General features: G+C 48.7%; 1 protein-coding gene across 3 annotated transcripts in view; it reads right to left on the minus strand.

Moving 5' to 3' along the window:
• The window catches only part of MERTK (MER proto-oncogene, tyrosine kinase), a 61145-nt gene extending 39904 nt beyond the window's left edge, over window positions 1-21241 (minus strand). For 2 of the 3 annotated variants that reach the window (XM_032770564.1, XM_032770563.1), the window contains exons 1-4: window positions 21160-21241; window positions 11174-11615; window positions 8702-8802; window positions 8214-8387 (exon numbers count right to left, since the gene is read on the minus strand). In XM_032770564.1, the coding sequence (XP_032626455.1) occupies window positions 8214-8387; window positions 8702-8802; window positions 11174-11565 (667 nt within the window). In that variant the 5' untranslated portion in view covers window positions 11566-11615; window positions 21160-21241. Of the gene's footprint in view, window positions 1-4947; window positions 5034-8213; window positions 8388-8701; window positions 8803-11173; window positions 11616-21159 lie in introns of those variants that run through there. The other variant, XM_075064540.1, reaches the window with a different exon arrangement.
• Between the last annotated feature and the right edge of the window lie 316 nt (window positions 21242-21557).

Consider the following 21557-nt stretch of genomic DNA (forward strand, 5'->3'; position numbering starts at 1 on the left):
CCCTGGCAGTTTAAAGTGCCACTGGAAGAGCTTTTTTCTTTCACAGGACACTCCCTACAACGACAATGGCTGGCTAGCCCACCCTGTCACCGGCTCTGTGGGCACAGGACCAAAGCCCCCGTGCCCTGTGTGGTAGCTGTTCTTAAAGGCAGGGGGACATTGATGTTAATCTCCAGGCAAGACTTGCAGACCAGGTCCACTTCTGTCTGCCAGTCCCCTCACTCCCAAAGAGGAACACTGTGGCTCAGATGTTCAGCTGGGGCGACGTGATGTAGTTCACCGCAGTCAACAGGCTCCGCTAAGACACACCAGCTGTGGTCTCGGCCATGAGCTTTTATAGGCTGACCTCAGTCTCTGGCCATCCTGGGAGAATTTCGTCCCCTATCTGCCCTTAAGTCAGGCCAGGGAAGTCTAAATCTCATACAAATATTTTAGTGCTAGTTTGGAAGGGCCCAGAATTCTGACCTCCACCTGCCAATCAAACCACTCAACCTGCGCAGGCCCATGCGGGGGTCAACAGGGAAGAGAGTTGAGACCCCCCTGCTGGGAAAAGGGTCTGGACTGAGGGGCGCGGTGGGCTCCGGTGGGGACAGACAATGTAAGGCTGACTGGCTTCTAGCTAAAACACTGGGATGAAGGCAGTGCTTATGATGTGTGTTGGCCTTTGCTGATCATAAAGGAACATTGGCAATGCCCTTATCTGACAGGGTGGCTCGCCCAGTGGGACAGAGTCCAGAATTCTGGGCGTTACTTCCAGAATCCAAGAGGAAGGGAAATTTATGTGCACAACATGTTGTGCGAGCCTCTGGATACTACAGTAGACGCAGCGTTTGGGCATCCCCCTTCCCAACCCACTTCCTGCTCTGTGCGATCCTGCATGCCGACGCTGGGGACACGTTGTTCCCTGGCGTGCAGGACACAGAGACCAGGGCTTTCCTTAGGAGTTTGGGGAGGGCGCCCTACCTTAAGTGCCTCACTTTAAATAACTCTTTAAGCCACTACCAGCCACCTCTGCCATCGAGGGGAGGAGCCCAGCAGCCCCTCTGCAGCCCCTCTGCAGCCGGGCAGAGCTACTCACCTACGCATATTTGCCAACCTGTGCCTAAGGCAGGGATTGTGAAGGCTCCCTGTCCCCATCCACTACAGAAAGTGCAGGGTATTTGGCAGGGAAGGCCTATAGTGTCCTACGTACAGTGCCCCTGCTCCAAGGACGGGGCGGAAGCTGCAGCCCTCGCTGGTCAGAATGGGAGCTGGGGAAAGGAATCTTCCCTCCGTGCTGCTGGTGCATTCTGCTCTCATACTGACTCCTGGAGCTGCCTGTCAGCAAGCCCTGTTACAGTCCCAGCACTGCTCCTGCCAGGATCAGTCACCTGCCCAGAGACGTCCACCTGGGGCAGGGAAAATGATCCCTCAGTCCATAAGCTGCTGCAGCACTGAAACACCAGCACTCGTTATGGCCCAAATCCTGACCTTTTAAAGTCAATGGATGCTTTGCCATCAGCTTGGCCGCTTGTAAGAAGACTATCGCGTAGTGTGCTAATAAACCAGACCTAACGTTGTGAATTCTTCAGATTCAGAGCCTAGACTACTGCAGGGGGGCCAATGGGTTCCAAACTTAAAGGGTACAGTAATGAACGTCAGAGCGGCCAGACTGGGTCAGACCAAAGGTCCATCTAGCCCAGTGTCCTGTCTGCCGACAGTGGCCACTGCCAGGTGCCCCAGAGGGAGTGAACAGAACAGGGTAATTAGCGTGTGCTCCATCCCGTCGCCCATTTCCAGAGTCTGGCAAATAGTGAAACAAACCAGTGAGTTGTTAGAACTTGGTTCACCTTTTACATCTACCCGAGAGCTGGCGCATCTTCCAAGCTGCCCAAATCCACAGGTCTCCCCTTTCCCAACTTCTCCGCATTATTTATCACTACTATTGCTGTCACAAACAGATAGTTAAGGGTTAATGTCTCTTTTACCTGTAAAGTGTTAACAAGCCCAGTGAACCTGGCTGACACCTGACCAAAGGACCAATCGTGGAACAAGATACTTTCAAATCTTGGTGGAGGGAAGTCTGTCTGTTTTGTTCTTTGTTCTCTCTTGGAGCTAAGAGGGACCAGACGTGCAACCAGATCTGACTCCATTCTTCTAAAACAGTCTCTCATGTTCAAAATAGTAAGTAATAGCTAGGAGGCGGATTAGTCTTTTGTTTGTTTTCTTTATTTGCAAATGTGTATTTTGCTGGGAGGATAGTTTACCTCTGTTTGCTGTAACTTGTATCTTAGGCTGGGGGGAGGGAGTCCATCTAGTCTATGTATAAGCTTAAACCCTGTAAACATTTTCCATCCTGGTTTTACAGAGATAATTTTTATTTTTTCTTTCTTTAATTACAAGCTTTCCTTTTTAAGAACCTGATTGATTTTTTTTTCCTTGTGTAAGACCCAAAGGGATTGGGTCTGAACTCACCAGCGAGCGGTGGGGGGAAAGAAGAGTGGGGGAAGGTTAATTCCTCTCTGTTTTAAGATTCAAGGAGTTTGGATCACAGTGATCTCTCAGGGAAAGTCTGGGAGGGGGAAAGGAGGGGGAATGGTTTATTTTCCCTTGTTTTAAGACCCAAGGGGTTTGGGTCTTGGGTCCCCCAGGGAAGGTTTTGGGGGACAGGAAGTGTACCAAAACACTATATTTTTGGCTGGTGGTGGCAGCGCTATCAGATCTAAGCTAGGAATTAAGCTTAGAAGGATACATGCAGGTCCCCACTTTTTGGACGCTAAAGTTCAAAGTGGGAATAACACCTTGACAACCCCTTATTCCCACCACACCCCAATATACGCTCCACACATTGAATCCATCCAGAAGACAAGGGCTCATTCAATTTCTGCTCCGACCAGACTAGGAGGCAGAATATAAAATAAAACCTAGCAATGCTCAAAAGGACACAAGTCTTTCTGATGATGGATAAAACTCTCTCTGTCTCTAGGGTGAGTATCAAGATTTCATCCACACTTGGATCCCCTTTACGACTATACAAGCAAGAGCTTCATGCTGGATGTCTTAATGATTTTAGGAGTATTCCCCTCATTAGATATACATCATATTACATCAACAAAATCTAGCACTGTGCCTGGTATTGCCGGGGGTGGGGGGGGAGAAGAGCTTGAGAAGCCTGAAATGAAACAGGTTGCAGGTTTCTAAGGAATTCCTAGTTTCCATTCGGATTTTCATAATGCTTCTCAGCATCCGATTGCTTCTCTTAAAGTTAAATATCTGAGGTAGAAATGTGGAGTTTCCTCACTCCCAATAATTACAGAGTGGTTACCATGGAGCAGGGCCGCCCAGAGGATTCAGGGGGCCTGGGGTCTTCAGTGGCGGGGAATTGCCACCGTTCCCCAGGAGGAAGGATCCCCCCGCCACTTCGGGGCACTTTGGCGGTGTGTCGCGGAGCGGAAGGACCCCCCACCGCTGAATTGCCGTGGAAGATGCTCCAGGGGCCCGGGCCCCGTGAGAGTTTTCCAGGGCCCCTGGAGCGAGTGAAGGACCCGGCTCCAGGGCCCCCGAAAAACTCTCATGGGGGCCCCTGCAGCGCCCGGGGCAAATTGCCCTGCTTGCCCCCCCCTCGCCCCTTCCCCTCCAGGCGGCCCTGCCATGGAGTTAATGTGCCAGGATTCTAAAAGATAGACAGGAATTTGGTAGGAGACCAAAGGGGCAATGCTGAGTAATGCAGGCATGAAGGTCAGCTTTTGGTTATCTGAATTAGTGGTAATGACAGCTATCAATCGTTAGAACTGGGCTGTAACTACAGTATAGCTACTCTTTAATTACCATACCGGTATTATAAAGTACATAAGAGAGAAGAAAGCCTGGAGCACTTGGCCTGGTGCAAGATTCGAGGCCTGACCCAGAGGCTGTGAACCAAAATCAGTCCATGGATTAAAGTTGATGTTTACAAGTTCACTGTCTGATACGTGACCTTGGCAAAAGTATTGCTAGCATGGCTAAAACACAGGCACTTCTAAGAAGCAACAGATACTAGGTATATGTGAGAACACACTCCGGAAGATTAGCTCAGGGACACCCTGAGCTAACACCAGATAAGAGGATGTTTTGCCCAAGATACCTGGAGCACAATACAAAGGGAGACAACAAGCAGGTGTCCTGAAATATGTGAGGCGGCACAGAAGTTGTCTGGGTCTGTAAAGATTGAGGTACCTCATCTTAACCCTTTGTGTGGCCAAGGGGGCATCAGAAAGTCCTACTGCACACTGGGTACTCGTGTTTTAGCATACGTGTAACCACAGAGCCAGGGTGCTAGGCCTATCTTGAGGGCAATAATCCTGGCCTTTGCCACTGAACTGTGCCAGTGGTCGTTCTTTCTGGGTAGTGCTATCGAGATCTGCTGAACAAAAACTGTTTGCCCAGGGCTGGGAGAGCGCACAGAGAGAGCACGCATGCACCTAACTGACAACGAAGTATACCCACCTCCTACTGAAATTAATGACAGATCCGACTAGCTCTAATAGCATTCCCAAACACAGCGGTGTTTGTCAGAGCTAATTGCCTTTGCTTCCTAGCTGCTGACTTTTACTAGTGGGACTTAACGGTTTGCAATCGGCTTTGTGCGTGTTTTTGCAAGTTTCGTTTCCAATGTTCTCTCCTTGGGATATATTTTTCAGCTGACGTGATGTTATGGACAACTTTCCTTCTTCGCGCTCCTGTTCTCACAATGTTAAGGAACGCTTGGCACAATAACCCAGAATTGTTTAATGGGGAGCAGGGGTTACTCATTGGCTTCCTTCCTGCCTTACTTTTACATAGCTCTGAAGTTTTCCTTTTTTCGATTAAAAATCCTATGAAAATAGGGCAATCCTTGTATTTCAGTTCTATCTGCCTGGCAGAGGTGGGATTTCCCAGTGTTCTTTTCAGTGGTTTCAAAATGCTTTTGGAAAGAGGATTTATTTTTACCTTCTAATTTTCTAGGCCGTAATCACGGGGATCAGGGTCTTGCACTGAAACCTTTGCTCAACCAAACAGCTCTTGCTCATGCAAGTCGTCCCTTTGATGCCAATAGGGCGACTTGGGTGAGAAAAATTGCTCCAACCATCCGACCTAGAGTTTGCCAAACATAGACAAAAAATGCAAAGGGCATGAATCAGATCTTCTGGCTTCTGCTGCCTTTTAAAATCTCTCTCTGGAGCCCAAGACATGCCAGCTATAGCACAGCACGTGTACAGCTGGGACTGAATCAAGTAAATCCCCCACTTTGCTCTTTTATGGCAAAATCCTTCTGGATTTTACATCAGAGTGGGAATAAGGTCAGTTGCAGACAGGACATGTCTCTCTCCCTTACTCATCCTGATTTGCCAGGTCTCGTTCCCCTCCCTACCCTCCATGCATATCCAAGGCTTTTCTATATCCCCATTTGTTCACGCTCCTTGGGTCCCCTAGCAACAGCAGCAGCAGAGTAACCAGGTGTGATCTCAGCAACACTCACACCCCTGTGAAACTCCAGGGTCACGCCAGCCTGTAGGCCAGAGTGAAACTCAGCAGACATCTGTAGGGAAACCCTGCCATGTGCTAACACTCAACCCCACGGAGTCATGAGTCTAGGGAGAAAGCTAAAAGGCAGGGAAGACGAGGGCCCTGATCCTTGGCTCCAGCCCAGGAGTGCTCGGTGCAATTCGGAGGAGTTGCAGTTGCAGCCCCATAGCTGCTCTGATCTACATCGGCTGCCAGTGGCCCCAGGGGAAAATCCATCCCGGTGATCCTGTACCCACCATAAGCCTCTCAGATCGCTCAATACACTGACGGACTGAATGCACCTCATCCAGCTCCTTTGTGTGCCAGCCTAAGACAGCCCACCTCCCTCCCAGACCTGCCTGTTCTCATGGAAGTTCACAGCAGGAGTCCCGATGATCCAGCCCTTAGAGGAAAGGAAATACATGCAGCGACCCTGCCATGGAGAGGATCCAGCTACCATGGAGGAAATGCCGCTTTCACTTCCTCATTTCATTTCCCCCTGCCCCAGCTCGGACTTCGACACAGCAGTTTTACAGCCCCGTGAGCCTGAGTCAGCTGACACGGTCCAGCTGCATGGAGGGCAGGGGCGAGGGAGGAGGGTTAACTGCAGTGTAGACAAACCCTAAGGAAACTGCTGCGTGGGCTGGTGGGGGAAATCGATCCTCAGAAGCACCATAGCAAAGCTAGAGCCACCTCCTGACTTCTCTTGCAATTCTGGGCTCTCTGCACCAAGATGTGCATTTTTTTTTTATCGGAACAGCCTTCTCCATAGACTCAGTGCTTGCAGTTTCCTGGGGCTGCTGGCGGGAATGGGCTGTTCGTAGATGGGGGGAAGGGAAGTTTGACTGCAAACTTCCTTGTCAGAAGAAATTTCCATCCCTAAACTGAAACCGGTTAGAAGCCCCCAAACCAGCCCTTTCGCTTCATATGACCAAAGCCGATCTGTATCTCACAGTGGGGAGACATAGCCTCTGCCCCCCCTTCGAGGTATGACGAGCGTCCCCGTCCATCCCATTCTGCAAGCCACAGCTCCATGGTTTCTGTAGACTCAGGAATGGGGATCGAGTCTGCTGTCCCACACAGGTCCCTGCACTATCAGACAAGCCTGAGCAATGACTCTGTTTTCACCCTCACCATACTGAGCCTGGAGGGAAAGGCAAAGCAGCGACTTTCATCTCAGGAAAAATCAGACTGGGTCAGCTGAGTTAGGGCTCACTTCACAGCCTCTCCATGTGCTCACTCCAAGCGTAAGGCATAGCGCTGCCATGCAAGAGGCCACATTCACAGGGACGCTGCAAAATCTTGTTACCTCCCAAATAATTCATGGTCCAGCTCATTTGAGGCAGTGAGTTAGCTAAGCTGAAGTGGTTTCATTGTTCACACTTGGGAGGAGACGCCTAACAAGTGCTGTAATATCCCTACTCTCACCACACACCCAAACTAAATCATGGTGTGCTCCGAGGTTAAAGCCAGTTCAAGTCACTGGGCTACGTCTTCACTGCTGCGTTAACTACGGCACTTGGCACCTGGCTCAGCCTAGTCCGGGTGTGAGTGGCCACACTACAAAGCCGCGCTCGAGTTCCGGTGGCCTCGCTGGTGCTGCGCTCACCTGGGTGTGTCACCAGGACTCCGCGGGGCACATCCCAAGGTTCTTTGTGCTGAGCTGCATTCCTGTGAGAACTGTGGGAAAACTTGCCCCTTCTGGGCACAGGGGGTCAGGGAGAAGGAGGAGTTGTGGGCGGGCCCTGGAGGACTACCAGCACTGGAAGAAATTAGCCAGTGTCCTAGCTGCCAAGCAGGCAGGTTACCAGCCTCACAGGGACTCTAGCCTATAGCCCCAGACAGGCCAGAGCCCAGGCTGAAAGCAGCATCACACTCAGCCAGAGTGCGTGTGGATGGGACAGAAGTTGGGGCGACACCCTTGGAAGAGCCTGGGTTAACTCTGCAATGAAGACATACCCTTATGGGCAGCATGCACCCAAACAAACCCTCCACAGCCAGCTAAGCCTCCTCATTCAACACACCATGTTCCTCACTTCCACTGATGGGTGCCAGAACTGGGTCCCACGTGCGCCAACATGCAGAGTAACACAGCGTATGCACCACAATCCCCACCACCCTCGTGTAACAAAGCCTCCACCCTGACCTCAGCAGCTTCACCACGCCGGGCTGCTAGACAGCCCTGCTCCAGGGAAGCATATGACGCGGGAAGAGCCCTTGATATATAGATTTCAAGGCCAGCAGGATCAGCACAGTCTGGACCGGCCAGGACTTCTGCAGACCATCAGAAACCCGCAAACCATCATTTCTGCATCAACCCTTGGTGGGGTCAGAGTTCAGGGTTTGCATTCTAAGGTGGTACTGAGGAATAGGACATGGCAGGAACTCTGCTAGGCCAACGTGTCCGTCAGGGCAGGGTTTGACTCTTTGTATATCAGTGCAAGGATGTAACCGTCAATTCAACACGGGAGCGAGCCCTGCAGCGAGATGAGATCACATCTATTGCAGAGCAGGATGGCTGAAAGCAAGGGCCACTGCGTTCCTGGCTGCTTCTGCATGCCAGCCATTAGTCAGGCGCACCAGCCAACCGCCCACCACCAAGTTCAGTTGGTGAATGCCAGCCAGCCAAGCTGGGCAGCCGCGGAGCTTACCACACTCCTGCTGCAGTGACAGCCCCCGGCACGCTGAAACCGCTCCCTGGCGACACTCACCTGGCAGAGTCAGGACAGAGGGGGAAATGTACGGCTGGTCATTCACCCTGCTGCTGTTCCGAAACCAATAAATCTGCACAGGCTCCGGGGGCCCCATTGCCTCGCACGTGAGGTTGAACGGTCTGTTCCTGGTAACGTTCAGACTCTGGGGCTGCCGAAGGAAGTGGGGGAGCCCTATGCAGAAAGGCACGGAGACCAGGCACCTTAAAAACTCTTGCAGCAATAACACTAGCAAATAACACCCAAGCCTGCCAGCATCACTGCCAATGCAACAGCAGCTCTCAGCACAGGCAGTGTGTGCATTGGCACCTGCCTCCCACACTGAATAGCCCAGCCTGCTCCATCATCTCCTGCTCCTGCATTGCTCGCTCCCACTCCAGTCCAGCTCCTGCTCCCAACTGCCCAGCCCCATACACGACCCCTGCCATGAGCTCTCCTGCCAGCGTGCTGGCATTCTTACTAAATGCCTCTTTCAGGCCCCTCCTTACCTTCCATCTGGACGAAGATGGGGTCGGACTCAATTTCCTTATTGTGGATTTTCAGTCTGCAGCTGTAAGACCCGTTATCAGAGCGCTGAGCATTGGTTATGCTGCCAGGGGAGAGGAAAGGATTTGCCTTGAGATTTATCACTGGCACAAAAGACAAGAAATGCTGGAACACTTTTACGCTGGATCTCAGTATTACTCACAAAAACGGCATTAGAAGAATGTTACGGTTGCAAAGTCAAGCACTCAAAAGATGCAACCTTCTTGTGCAAACGCATTATGGTACAGTCTCTAACTGGACTCAGACTTTCCGGCCAGAAGGGACCATCATGATCATCCAGTCTGACCTCCTGCACATTGCAAGCCACCGACCCTCACCCACCCACTCCTGTAACAGACCCCTAACCTCTGGCTGAGTTCTGAAGTCCTCAAATCATGATTTAAAGACTTCAAGTTACAGAGAATCCACCTTTTATACTAGTTTAAACCTGGAAATGACCCATGTCCCATGCTGTGGAGGAAGGCGAAACACCCAGTCAGGGTATCTGCTAATCTGATCCAGGGGAAATTCCTTCCTGATCCCAAACATGGTGATCAGTTAGACCATGAGCATGTGGGCAAGAACCACCATAATTACTGGATCACATGCTTTTTTCCCCAGGTGGCCCTGCTTCATTCAGTCCACTGGGTGGCTGGTACCCACTCACTGAGCAGCTTCCCAGTATGCTGTTTTAGCCTCAGGATTTAACGTGTGGCTCTATGGTTGCCACTATTCAAACCCTGCTCTGGAAACAGAATTACGAACATCCTTCTAGGCTTCTCTATTGTGCTCATCGGCATCGCTGCTGTAGTTCAGTGCTTCACACATTTCTTAATGTTTGTTTTCACAATGCCCTGGGACGGGGACACTATGACCCCCACAGGACAGGTGGGGAACTGATGCACAGACAGGTTACAGTCACAAGTGTCCACTAATTCTGGGAACACAATCTGACACACCCAGGACCTGACTTTGCAGATGACTCGGCATCATACACACTCCAAGCCCAGCTCCCAGGGACTTCAGTTGTGCCTGGAGAACTCAGCACTTTTTACATCAGTCCCCAGGGTCTCAAGTCAGGCACCTGGTTAACGATGGACACACAATTAGCGACCCTCTATGTAAAGTCTGGTTGATGTGATTTGCTCCCCACCCCCCCCTTCCTGGCTCCTAGCCCGTCTCCTTGCCATGCCAGTCCCTTCCGTTCAGTGTCCCCCACCGCAGCTCCCAGTCCCAGCCTCTCCCTATGGCCTGGAGATGGAAGGGCCTAGGGACAGCATTTTTCAAAGCACTTCAGGAGCACAACCCCATCCCCTTGCAATGGGACTTAAACTCTTAGGTGACTTTAGGGGCTTTTGAAAATGTTCCATTGAAACACTTCGTGGCAGGAATGCTGAGAAGAACCGGATGCATGCTAGGAAGTTTGCTTTGAGACCAGCACGCGTGTTTGTTTCAGGACTGTCTCACAGTGGTCCTGTTACAAACGACAATGGTGAAAAGCACATCCCTGGGGCCCTCTTGCAAATGACAGTCAGCTGGGTTTACAAGCTGGGTTTTTCCATGGACTCAGAAGCTACACACCCAACAAATAGCATGTGTGGGAGAAGGAATGCGGGAGGGGGCGGTATCTGTGGGGGGTCTATGTTTGGCTTAGTGGATCTTCCTTTCCTTTTCCTCCCTGCACTGTGGGTTTCAGGCAGCCGATTCTCGCCTGCGGAAGGTTATGCCATGCTGCTGGGTTTAGCTGCGCCTCCCCTATGGTTCTGGGTCCTTGCTGAATGCCATCACCAGTGGATCTGACCCTAGGACAGAGAGGAGCTCTGTTCCATCCGAGGGCCAACCCTTGCCTCCCGTGGGATTGAGGATCTGCCTTCTTTAAAAAAAGAGCCATGACAGGCGGCTGAGCTGACAGCAATCTCAGCCCCTGCTTCATGCTGGACCATCTGGGAGCTCTATCCCTCATCCACTCTGTTCCTGGATCTGTCATGCCTGGGGGGCTGGGTTTGCTTTGGGGAAGATGACTTAAAGCAAAGGGTGTGTGGGTAAGCCTGTGTTTTCTGTCATCACCGGATTCCTATTTTCCATCACGCAAGAAAGGCTTAAAACTAGCTTTTCAGGTCTGCAGTTGTACCTGCCTGACAAGTCAGGAAGGGTGTGAATAGCCTGTGGTGTTACCAAAGATTGGAACAGCCGAACTTCCACCAGCCCTGACTGTTACCCTGATCAGCAAACACCACAGCCCTCTCCAAGCAGAAATCTATCTCGGGGCCTGACCCTGCTGGCTGAGGTCCAGGAGCACTATTAGCAGTCGTTCTGCGGGGATCTACGGGCAGAGATCTAAGCTACTGGGCTGTGCTAGAGTTTTTAGCTGCTAAGCACTCTCGAACTGAAGATGGCAATCAGTGAACCACCTTTTAAACAGCTGACTCGTTTACCTGAAGGTAGAGACCATTGTTGTTTCGACATCGTCCATGACCTGGTAATGTCGAGTGGACATGCGGCCAGGCTCCTGTAGCTCCTTCCCATCTTTCCACAAGGAAATGACAGCAGAGTCTTGGTTGAATAAGAACTGGGGCCCCTTAATTGAGCAGTTAAACTTGAAATCTTTGTGCTCATTAATTAATATATGGCCTACTGTGGGATTGAATTTAACTTGCTGTAGAGAGTGGGCCGCAGAGGCTTCATCCAAGAGAGACGCATTGGTCTGGTCAAGATATGGTTCCACGGGGGTGGTCCGAGGGTCGGTTTTGGGGGTATCGCGTATGGCGGTTTGAAGGGAGCGGGGGCGTCGGGGCGCAGCTGGCCAGTCCACCGACAATGCTTGCATGGATGGCAACAGGTGGGACGTCCTCCTCTCCTGCCTCGCCTCAGTGTTCTCTGCAAAATAAGACTCAGGTTTACGACCTTGCTCATTGCCAGCTGTGAGCTCACTGCGGTATTCGGCGTTCTGCGTATCTCAGCAGCCCCAAGTACCGATGTTTCTATTCTCCGTGGCCTCACCCCGGCACAATGGCCCCAGGCACACTCCATCCCCCACACTGGAGCAGACCCAATACTAGCAGGGTGTCTCCACAGGGACCCCCAGTCTGTATGCAGCATGTGTTCATGAGCCAGACCCTCGGCTGGTGAAGCTCCACCAACCGGTCTGAAATACCACCCATGGCAGCTGAGACCCTCTTCACCGATACTGCCTAACCCAGCCCCTCGCTCAGGCAACGACAGCAGGGCTCCTGCTGCCGCCCTACTGCAAGTTGAGGGGCTGGGGAAAAGGGACACGGCTGTGTGAAGGGACTGGCCTCCGTAAGTGATGGCTCCTCCCTTTGTGGATCTGTGGGTGCCCCTCCCCACGCAGCCCCTAGATCTGGTGGGGTGAAAGGCCTCACCCCCTGACAGCTTGGTGCCCCTGAAGCCCTCTCCCAGGAGAGATGCATAAAGAGAGCTCTACAAAGGCAAGATTCAGCGTTTTCGCCCCCACTGTACTCCCGGGTGTTTTCCATAGGAGGGGTTTGTCTGGCTCAGATGTTACGGTCAGTCCTATCTACACCCCACTAGCGTCCCCAAATATCTCCTTCATTGCAGTATAAATCCTGATCCCAAACGGTCCACACAGCCCAAAAAGCTAAAGACAGCCACATGCAGATGTGTCATCTAGCCAACCAGCCACGCTGTAGACATCTGGCCAGCTTTTTTTCCACCACTCACCGACTGAGATGCCGCCATTAATACGAGGCTCCGTGTCTCCCACGTACTGGTTCCAATGCACCCCGCAATGAGGACAAAACTGGCATTTCCCTGGCTTTGCAGAACGCCATCCCATTAGAGGGCCTCAAAGCATTGCAGACATGAGCTGTGCCTTGCCTGCCTCACAAGGCTTTTGTAACCACTTGCAGTACCATGGAAGCCAGTGGGGCTTGGTGCAGGTGCAGTGATTTGCCCCAGGATGGACTCGAGCTCCTTGAGGCAGGGACCATGTCTCCTGGGTGTTTGTACAAAGCCTAACACAGCTGGGGTGTGATTCTGATGGGGGTCTCTGGTGCCCTGCAATGGAAATGTCAGATGATGGGGAGGCACAGACAGGCTGAAGGTTGAACCTGCGTGGTCCTGGGGTAGAGTGCTGGGCACTAAGTGGAAGATCAAAAAAGCCAGGAGCAGGAGAGAGAGGATCCGACCCTGCAGTGCTGAGCATATGGTTGTACAGTCCTCACATCACACCTGCCTCGCAGCAGAAGGAAGGTCTAAGGGGAAACGTGTGCCCTGCTAGGATTTACACCCATGTCTCCTCCACCCACACCATGCCCCACTCTGACCCGTGCACTTTAGTGCAAGGCAGGAGCTGCCTGCTCAGCACAGAGGGTTATGCTATCACCAGAGCTGGGCTCCAGCTTTTGGATTATCTGTTCAAACACGCAGCTTCAGTCGACCCAAAACTATTCATCAACTTGACCCAACTAAGTTTCAGCTGGGAAAATGCTTTGCAGGACCAGCTTCAGGGTGTATGTTTAGTCCAGTGGGTAGGGCACTCGCTTGGGGTGCAGGAAACCCAGGTTTGAATCTCCACCCTGGAGCAGGGACGTGGCCTCACTTTTCTCTCTCCCTGGTGGGCTGGGCCGGTTTGTTTACCTGCCGTGTCTGCAGGTTTGGCCGATCGCAGCTCCCACTGGCAGTGGTTCGCCGCTCCAGGCCACTGGGGGTGGTGGGAAGCAGTGGCCAGCACATCCCTTGGCCTGCACTGCTTCCCACAGCCCCCATTGGCCTGGAGCAGGGAGCCGCAATCAATCAGTCGAACCTGCGGAAGCAGCAGGTAAACAAACCAGCCTAGCCTGCCAGGGTGCTTACCCCGGCGAGCTGCATGCCAGAGGTTGCCGATCCCTGTTCCAGGTTGTTCTGGGATGGGTTGATCCCTCCAGCTGAACCTGTTATACTTTGTATAGATACACTGGGTCAGAGAGAAAAAGCGGTAGCCAGGTGACAGGGGCACTCGCCTGGATGAGAGGGGATGTGAAATGAGCAGTCACACTTGGGTCTCAGCACTGCCCTGCCCAGCGGGCTAACGGGCAGAGCCAGGCACCTCTTTCAGAAGAGGACTAGAATGAAATGTTCCCGAGGACCCAAAACAGGCTTTTCCGATTTGCTGCCAAATTCCAAAAGCTTTCAGAACGGAACTGAAGATTTTGTCTGGTTTTTCTGACCAAATGGGAGGGAAAAAACCCCATTTCTTTGCCCAGCTCTAGCCATGACTGGATGGCAGGCTCAAGGACACAAGGTAACTCTCTGACGCCAGGTGGGAGAAATCAATTTCAGCTACTCAGCTACCTGGCTAGCTCAGGTGGCTCTCGGTGCTCTAGTTTGGGAGCATACAGGGATCTGAGTGTTCCCAAGCAGAACGAATTCAGTACAGGGCGATTTTAGTGAAAGCCCCTAGGGAGAGAGCGACGATCAGGAAAACACTTGGGCTGAGGCAAACGTTTTGCAGTCGCTAAGTTCAAAATAAAGGCAACCCCCAGGAAGCAGAGAAGTTTGGACCAAATCCAATGGGAGCGAGCACACACTGTGCTAGGAAGAGGGTGGGAATGCCACTGATTACATATCCCTTGTGCTGACGTGAACATTGATCCCTGCAGAGCCTAGGCTCACACTTGTGAGACAGCCGCAATTGCACCTGCTGCTGTGATCTGCTCAAGGACTTGCAGCATCATAAACTCCATGACTTATGCAGGGTCACGCGGCAGTTCTCTGGCAGAGCCGCGGAAAGAACCACAACAGTGAAGGACGGACTTGCAGCTAATCATGAGTGGGAGTTGAGATCTGGGGTCTGTAAGTCCTTTAGCCTCTGGGCACTTATCCCCATTTTATAGATCGGGGCAGGCAACCTATGGCACAGGTGCCGAAGGCGGCATGCGAGCTGATTTTCAGTGGCACTCACACTGCCCAGGTCCTGGCCACCGGTCCAGGGGGCTCTGCATTTTAATTTAATTTTAAATGAAGCTTCTTAAACATTTTAAAAACCTTCTTTACTTTACATACAACAATAGTTTAGTTATATATTATAGACTTATAGAAACAGACCTTCTAAAAATGTTAAAATGTATGACTGGCACACAAAATCTTAAATCAGAGTGAATAAATGAAGACTCGCACAGCACTTCTGAAAGGCTGCTGACCCCCGTTATAGATCATACCTCACACAAGTGGTTAGTGATCACAAAGGGTTGAGAGAGCTGTGGTTGGAAGGCAGTTGTGGCAGGGTTCTTCTGCTGAGCTACCCTTCGGCAGGGGTTAGAAACCTACAGGGGCTACAAATTCATTCCTGTTGACTTGTTGTGGCGAGTTCAGCTTGTAAATCCCAGACTGGATATAAAGTGCAGTGGGGGGGGGTGGGATCTGGGACAGAGTCATGTTCCCAGGAGAGACCCCAGGAATAGCCAAGCACAGGCATTTGTTGGTATTTGTTGTGACTGTATTTGCTGGATTTTGTTATGTGTTTCTTTGTTACAGAAGACAAACTCCCAGCCAGGCACCGGGGAGCTGACATGGTCCAGTGTCACCACAGTGTTCAGTGCAGGGTGGGAACGTCAATCCCCCACTCACAGAAATATGTGAACTCCCAGACCAAACACACACACACATTGCTTAACCTGGAACTGAAGCTGTGTGTGACGTTCACCATGTGCCTTCACCAACAGACCATTCTGCCTGCACATTCTGATCCCTAGTTTGTAACCTAAGGGATGTCTACACCCCAGTTAGACACCCGCGGCTGGCCCGGGCCAGCTGACTCGGCTAGGGGGCTGTTTAATTGCAGTGCAGATGTTCAGGCCTGGGCTGGAGCCTGAGCTCTAGGACCTCGTGAGGTGGGAGGGCCCCAGAGCTTGAGTCCTGACAGCTACAGGGCAACTAAACAGCCCCTTAGCCCGAGCCCCTAGGGGTGTCTAACTGCAGTGCAGTCACACCCTAAACACCTGGCTGGTCGATCACAACCAACCGCTACTTAAAGCTTCCTTAACTGAGCTCCTTTATAGGAAAATAACTGAAGATTAGGACTGAGAATTGCCTGTAAATGCCTATTACAATGCAGGGTAGATTTAAAAAACAATTTTTCATTTTTTTCTTAAAATAGGATTTTTTAAATTTTATTTGTTATACTTTTTCTTTTTAAAAATAAACCTAACATACACTCATACAAAATATGTTAACGCCTAAATTTATTATAATCTCTTTAAAATGTTTACAGAAAAAATAAATATGTGAATCCACGAGCCTCTATCCAAAACTCTTTGAGTTATATGGAAAAGCAGCCTTTAAAGAAAGAACTGGGGGAGAAACATGGAACTTCTGAGGGCGGGCTTTATAAAAATAGTACAGTAGGTCAATGTAAGTAACTTTAAGAGACTGTCTTATTTTTAAGACACTTACATGAGTAGGAAGTTAAGTACCAGTCACTTTCACTTAGATGTATCTGAAAATTTGCACAGCTTAATTCACTGACTACAGTGAAACCCTCTGCTTCTTTAAGAAATAATTTAGTTGTAAATGCAAATCATGTTTTGATAAGAGAAGTTTATGTATCCAAAACATTTAAGGTCATTTTGTTTAATAAAAATAAATTGTATTTGCTGGTGTGTGTAATTCCAGTTACCATCCTACTGCAGTTTGACACAAATCATGAACAAAAAGTTAATTATCTAGTAAATAAGCAATCATTCACTGTTTTCTTACACACTAAAATATACAATTAATAAGAATCTGAAGATATTAAGCTATATAATTGCTTAACAAATGTATATAATTATAATGCACCCTCCTAGGTAGCAAAACAACATACCAAATCTAGTGCAAAGGCTCTATTGAGTTGTAAATCAACATTTTTTAATGGTCATGTCAACCCATGAGAAAGCATCTTTCTTTAGAAAATAACACATAAAAATGGAAAAGTTGCTTAAAATGGGTGATTTAAATCATTGCTTTGAATCACCTTGATTTAAATCAGACCACCCAGTTAGTTTCATCTTTCCCAGCCCCACATTCCACCAAAAAAAATAAGGAATCCTTGTGGCACCTTAAAGACTAACAAATTTATTTGGGCATAAGCTTTCTTGGGCTAGAACCCACTTCATCATATGCATGAAGTGAAAAATACCGGAGCAGGTATAAATACATGAAAGGATGGGGGTTGCTTTACCAAGTGTGAGGTCAGTCTAACAAGATAAGCAGACTAGATTTGTAAACATTTTCCCAAGCAACCCTAATAGCAACCTCCTACAAAGGTTTCATTTCCCTCCATCCTTACATGGTACTTCACTTTTGGAGCTATTCATTCAAGTTTTCCCTAGATTGATGGTACTCCTGAGGCCAATCTTGCATCAAAAGTAGCATTTTTAAAATATTTCTCAGAAACAAAGTTGTGTATTTTAAGAGACTAGATCTGGAGAATATTCCCCACACATCATTTTACTAGATTATTTTAAAAAACTTCTGTTGGATTTGACAGGCAAAATACACTACTGGCTGGATGAATCTGCCATGTTGATGGCAATACAGTTATGGCTGGTTACCATCAAGTCATGGAAATGCAGGGCTGGAAGGGAACTCAAGAAGTCATCAAGTAGCCCCCTGCTCTGAGACAGGACAAAGTAAACCCTGAGACCATCCTGACAAGTGTTTGTCCAACCTGTTCTTAAACATCTCCAATGGTGGGGATTCCCCAGCCTCCCCTGGCAGCCTATTCCAGAACTTATCTACACCTGTAGTTAGAAAGTTTTTCCTCCTGTGTCACCTAAATCTCCCTTGCTACAGATTAAGCTCATTGCTTCTTGCCCTACCTTCAGTGAGTCAGGTTTTTTTAAAACCTTTGATCATTTTTGTTGCTTCTCCTCAAGACTCTCTCAAAGTTGTTCACATTTTCCTAAAGTGTGATGCCCAGATTCGGACACAGTATAGAGCGAGACAATTACCTCTCATGTCTTACAAACCATACTTCTGTTACTACACCCAATGATATTAGCCTCTTTCACATCACATTGTTGATTTGTATTCAATCTGTGATCCACTTTAACCCCCAGATCCTTTTCAGCAGTACCACTGCCTAGTCAGCTATCCCCTATTTTGTAGCTGTGCATTTGATTTTTCCATCTTAAGTGAAGTACTTTGCACTTGATTTTATTGAATTTCATCTTGTTGATTTCAGACCAATTCTCCAATTTGTCACAGCTGTTTTGATCTCTAAACCTGTCCTCCAAAGCGCTTGCAACCTCTCCAGCTTGGTGTCATCTGCAAATGTTATAGGCATACCCTCTACTTCGTCATCCAAGTCATTAATGAAAATTAATGGAAAAGTACTGGACCCAAAACTGATGCCCTGCCTGCCCCCACTAGATATGCCCTCCCAGTTTGACAGTGAACCACTGATTACTCTGAGTACAGCCAGTTGTGCACCCACCTTACAGTAAATTTACCTAGACCACATTTCCTTAATTTGCCTATGAGATTGTCACATGGGATTGTGTCAAAAGACTTATTAAAACTAATTATGTCTACTGCTTACCCCAATCTGTTAGGCCAGTAACTCTGTCAAAGAAGGAAAATAGGTTAGTTTGGCATGATTTGTTCTTGACAAATCCACTCTGGCTATTCCTTATAACTCTATTATCCTCTAGGCGCTTACACGATTGTTTAATAATTTGTTCCAGTAGCTTTCCAAGGACCAACATTAGGCTGACTGGTCTATAACTCCCTGGGGTTCTCTTTGTTCCCCTTATTAAAGAAAAGTACTACGTTTGCCCTGCTCCAGTCCTCTGAGACTCCAGATATCCTCCAGGAATTCTCGCAGATAACTGCTAAACATTCAGAGATTGCTCCAGCTGGATCCGCAAGTACCTTTCATCAGACTCCACCAGCTTGAATACTAACTTTGGCTTCCCCCTTGTTGTTAATACTAATTGTGTGGAGTACCTGGTCATCATTAACCTGTTCAGTGAAGACTGGAGCAAAATAGGCATCAGACACCCCAGTCTTCTTGATGTCATCAGTTCTTAGCTCTCCTTCCCTTCTAAGCAGAGCACCCAGGCTTCCCTTTGTCTTTCTCTTGCTCCTAATGTATTGAAAGAACCTCTTCTCATTGCCTTGTATGTCCCTTGCTTGGCGCCTTGGCCTTTCTGATTTTGTCCCCATATGCTTGTGCTGTTCTTTTGCACTCCTCCTTTGCAATTCGCCCATGTATCCACTTCCTGTAGGATTCCTTTCCAACTTTCAGGTCAGTAAGGAGCTCCTGGTGCCGCCACACTGGCTTCTGATTAGTCTTTCTAGCTTTCCTTTGTGCTAGCACAGTTTGCAGTTGTGCCTTTAATACCGGCTCTCCTGAACTCCTTTTCCCCTTAGATTTTCTTCCCATGGGACCTTAGCTCCCTGTTCTCTGAGTTTATTAAACTCTACTTTTTTGAAGTCTATTGTCCTTATTCTGCTGCTGTCACGTCTTCCTTTCCTTGAAATAATGGACTTCATGATTCTGTGATCCCTTTCACCCACCTTCAGATTCGATATCAACTCCTCCCTCTTGGTGAGAATCAAGTCTAAAGTGGCTGTCCTAGTTACTTCCTCCACCTTCTGAAACAAAAAGTTGTCCCCAACATGTTCTAAGAACTTACTGGAAATGTTGCATTTTGCCATATTGCTTTCCCAGCAGATGTCGGGGGGGTTTTAAAAGCCCCCATTACTACCAGGTCTTGTGTTTTGGATATTTCTGTTATTTGTTCTAGAAATGCCTCATCCACTTCCTTTTCCTGATTTGGTGGGCTATCCTAGACCCTGACCACAATGTCACCCCTGTTTTTTCACCCCTTTTACCTTTACCCACAGACTCTCAACTAGTCTGCATCTGGCCTCCTTCTGGACCTCAGAACAAATGATGTATAATGTAACACCTCCTCCCTTTTAATCCTGCCGGTTCTGTCTATATCCCTCTACACCAATATTTCAGTCATACTAACAGCGAATTTGATCCATCTTGATTAACCTATCGCTTTCACCAAATACTCACCGGGTATAATTATAAAGTAAATCAAAGAATAAGTAGAAAGTGGTGGCCTGTTTACCCAACAAGAACATTCAATATGCCTTAACTGAGTCCATTTTTTAGCTGGTTAGTACTCCTGAATACCAAACACTTCAAAGATTTTAACACCATGTCATTAATTTCCCCATTGTGACTAGCTGAGCAGAATTCAAGGGGATGTTACAGAGAGCCAGAAAATAGGATCTAAGTTTGAGGCTGGATACATTTCTTTGCCAAGTTGATTGCTATTTTTACTCATCAAAAATGATACTTTTAGACAGAAATTTGCAAAGTCACAAAATTGGTTCCCAGTCTCATCTGTTATTACAGAGTAAATAGAAATGCTCTCCCGGTTTAAGATGCAAAACAACTGTCTTACGCTGCAAAAATAACTAAGCTTTTTAAGCCTGCACCATAATCTTAACCGTAACAAAACAAAGAGCATGTGACTGCTGCTGAACCTTCCCTATGCCACTTGCTGTTTACTTACACGGTACTAAAAACCAGTGACCAGGTGACCCGAGGAAAAATGCCTGAACAGCTCAGTAACAGATTTCTCAAAGAAAAACTTCTTTTCTGCTTGCTAAGGACATCTGAAACTTAAACTTCCTGACACAACCCAGCCAACTACATTTTATTCTTAGACCTTTAGTTTTGTTGTTATTCATACATTTCAAGAGACAATGATGCAGTGTAACGGACTGACTAGCCAACCAGCCATAAAAAAAAGCAGATATTACCGAAAAAACCCCAAAGATATCAAAACAGCTCTCCATGCTCTCCGAGGACTTGACAGTTTCTTTTCTGGTTACCAGACTGGGGAATAAAGCCACAAACAAGAATATTTGTCTATTAACACATGCAAGAAATGTCACTAAAGGTTTAAAAGTAAATGGGGAAAGCCACCCCACACTTGAAATGATACTTCTCTACTCCAGTTCTAATAAGGAGCTATTTGAATTAAATAAGAATTCATGACTTCACTAATTCTATATTCCTCATTAAGGGCCAAAAGCCGTGTGTTTACAAATGAGTCTTTCCCCTCGCACGTGTTGTTGACATGTCTCATTCCTCACACTGAGGATCAAAGGGGTCCATCAAGAGAGCTTCCATCACATCAACAGCTTCAGTCTCTCCATCCCAAAAGACAGTTTTCTAAATCGCTTCACGGCAAATGTATCTCAGGTAACAGAACAGACACACCAGAGAGAATCCAGTCTTTTCAGTGACATTCTCACTCCTGAGTGCCAAACCATTACCCGATCACTGTTGTAAATCCAGGAACGTTTCCCCAAATTCTCCGCAGGCTTAGGGTAAAGATGCAGTCCCTCACTGTATTCACCGTGAATCTTCAACGGGTTACAACCCATCTACCTAAGACTAGCTCCTGACCCACATGCGAGAGTAGAATTCTCAGCAGCTTACAACAGAATATGAGGAAGAAACTTTGGTCAACCCCATGTGAGCCCTTAGATCAAAACAGCCTAGTGTTCGAGAAGATAGTTCAGCGTATTCGTGCCCGCAGGCCAAGGAAGCCCTCTAACTACAGCACAGTGCAACGCCCCCGCTGTTCTCACTCAGGTACTGCACCTGAGTGCTCCAGTGATGGGCGGGTAGTTCAGGCACCCCGGCCCGTGGAGCCATGCCCCATGCTGAAAAGGCCAGAGAGGCTGGCGTGTCCGATGGGGGCCAGAACACAGACACTAGCCCATTTGAAAACTGCACCCAGGAGCTCATCACAGCAGCGTAGTCTAACTCATCCCAGACCATGG

This window comes from Chelonoidis abingdonii, chromosome 3 (assembly GCF_003597395.2).
Source record: "Chelonoidis abingdonii isolate Lonesome George chromosome 3, CheloAbing_2.0, whole genome shotgun sequence".
Taxonomy (NCBI): domain Eukaryota; kingdom Metazoa; phylum Chordata; order Testudines; family Testudinidae; genus Chelonoidis; species Chelonoidis abingdonii.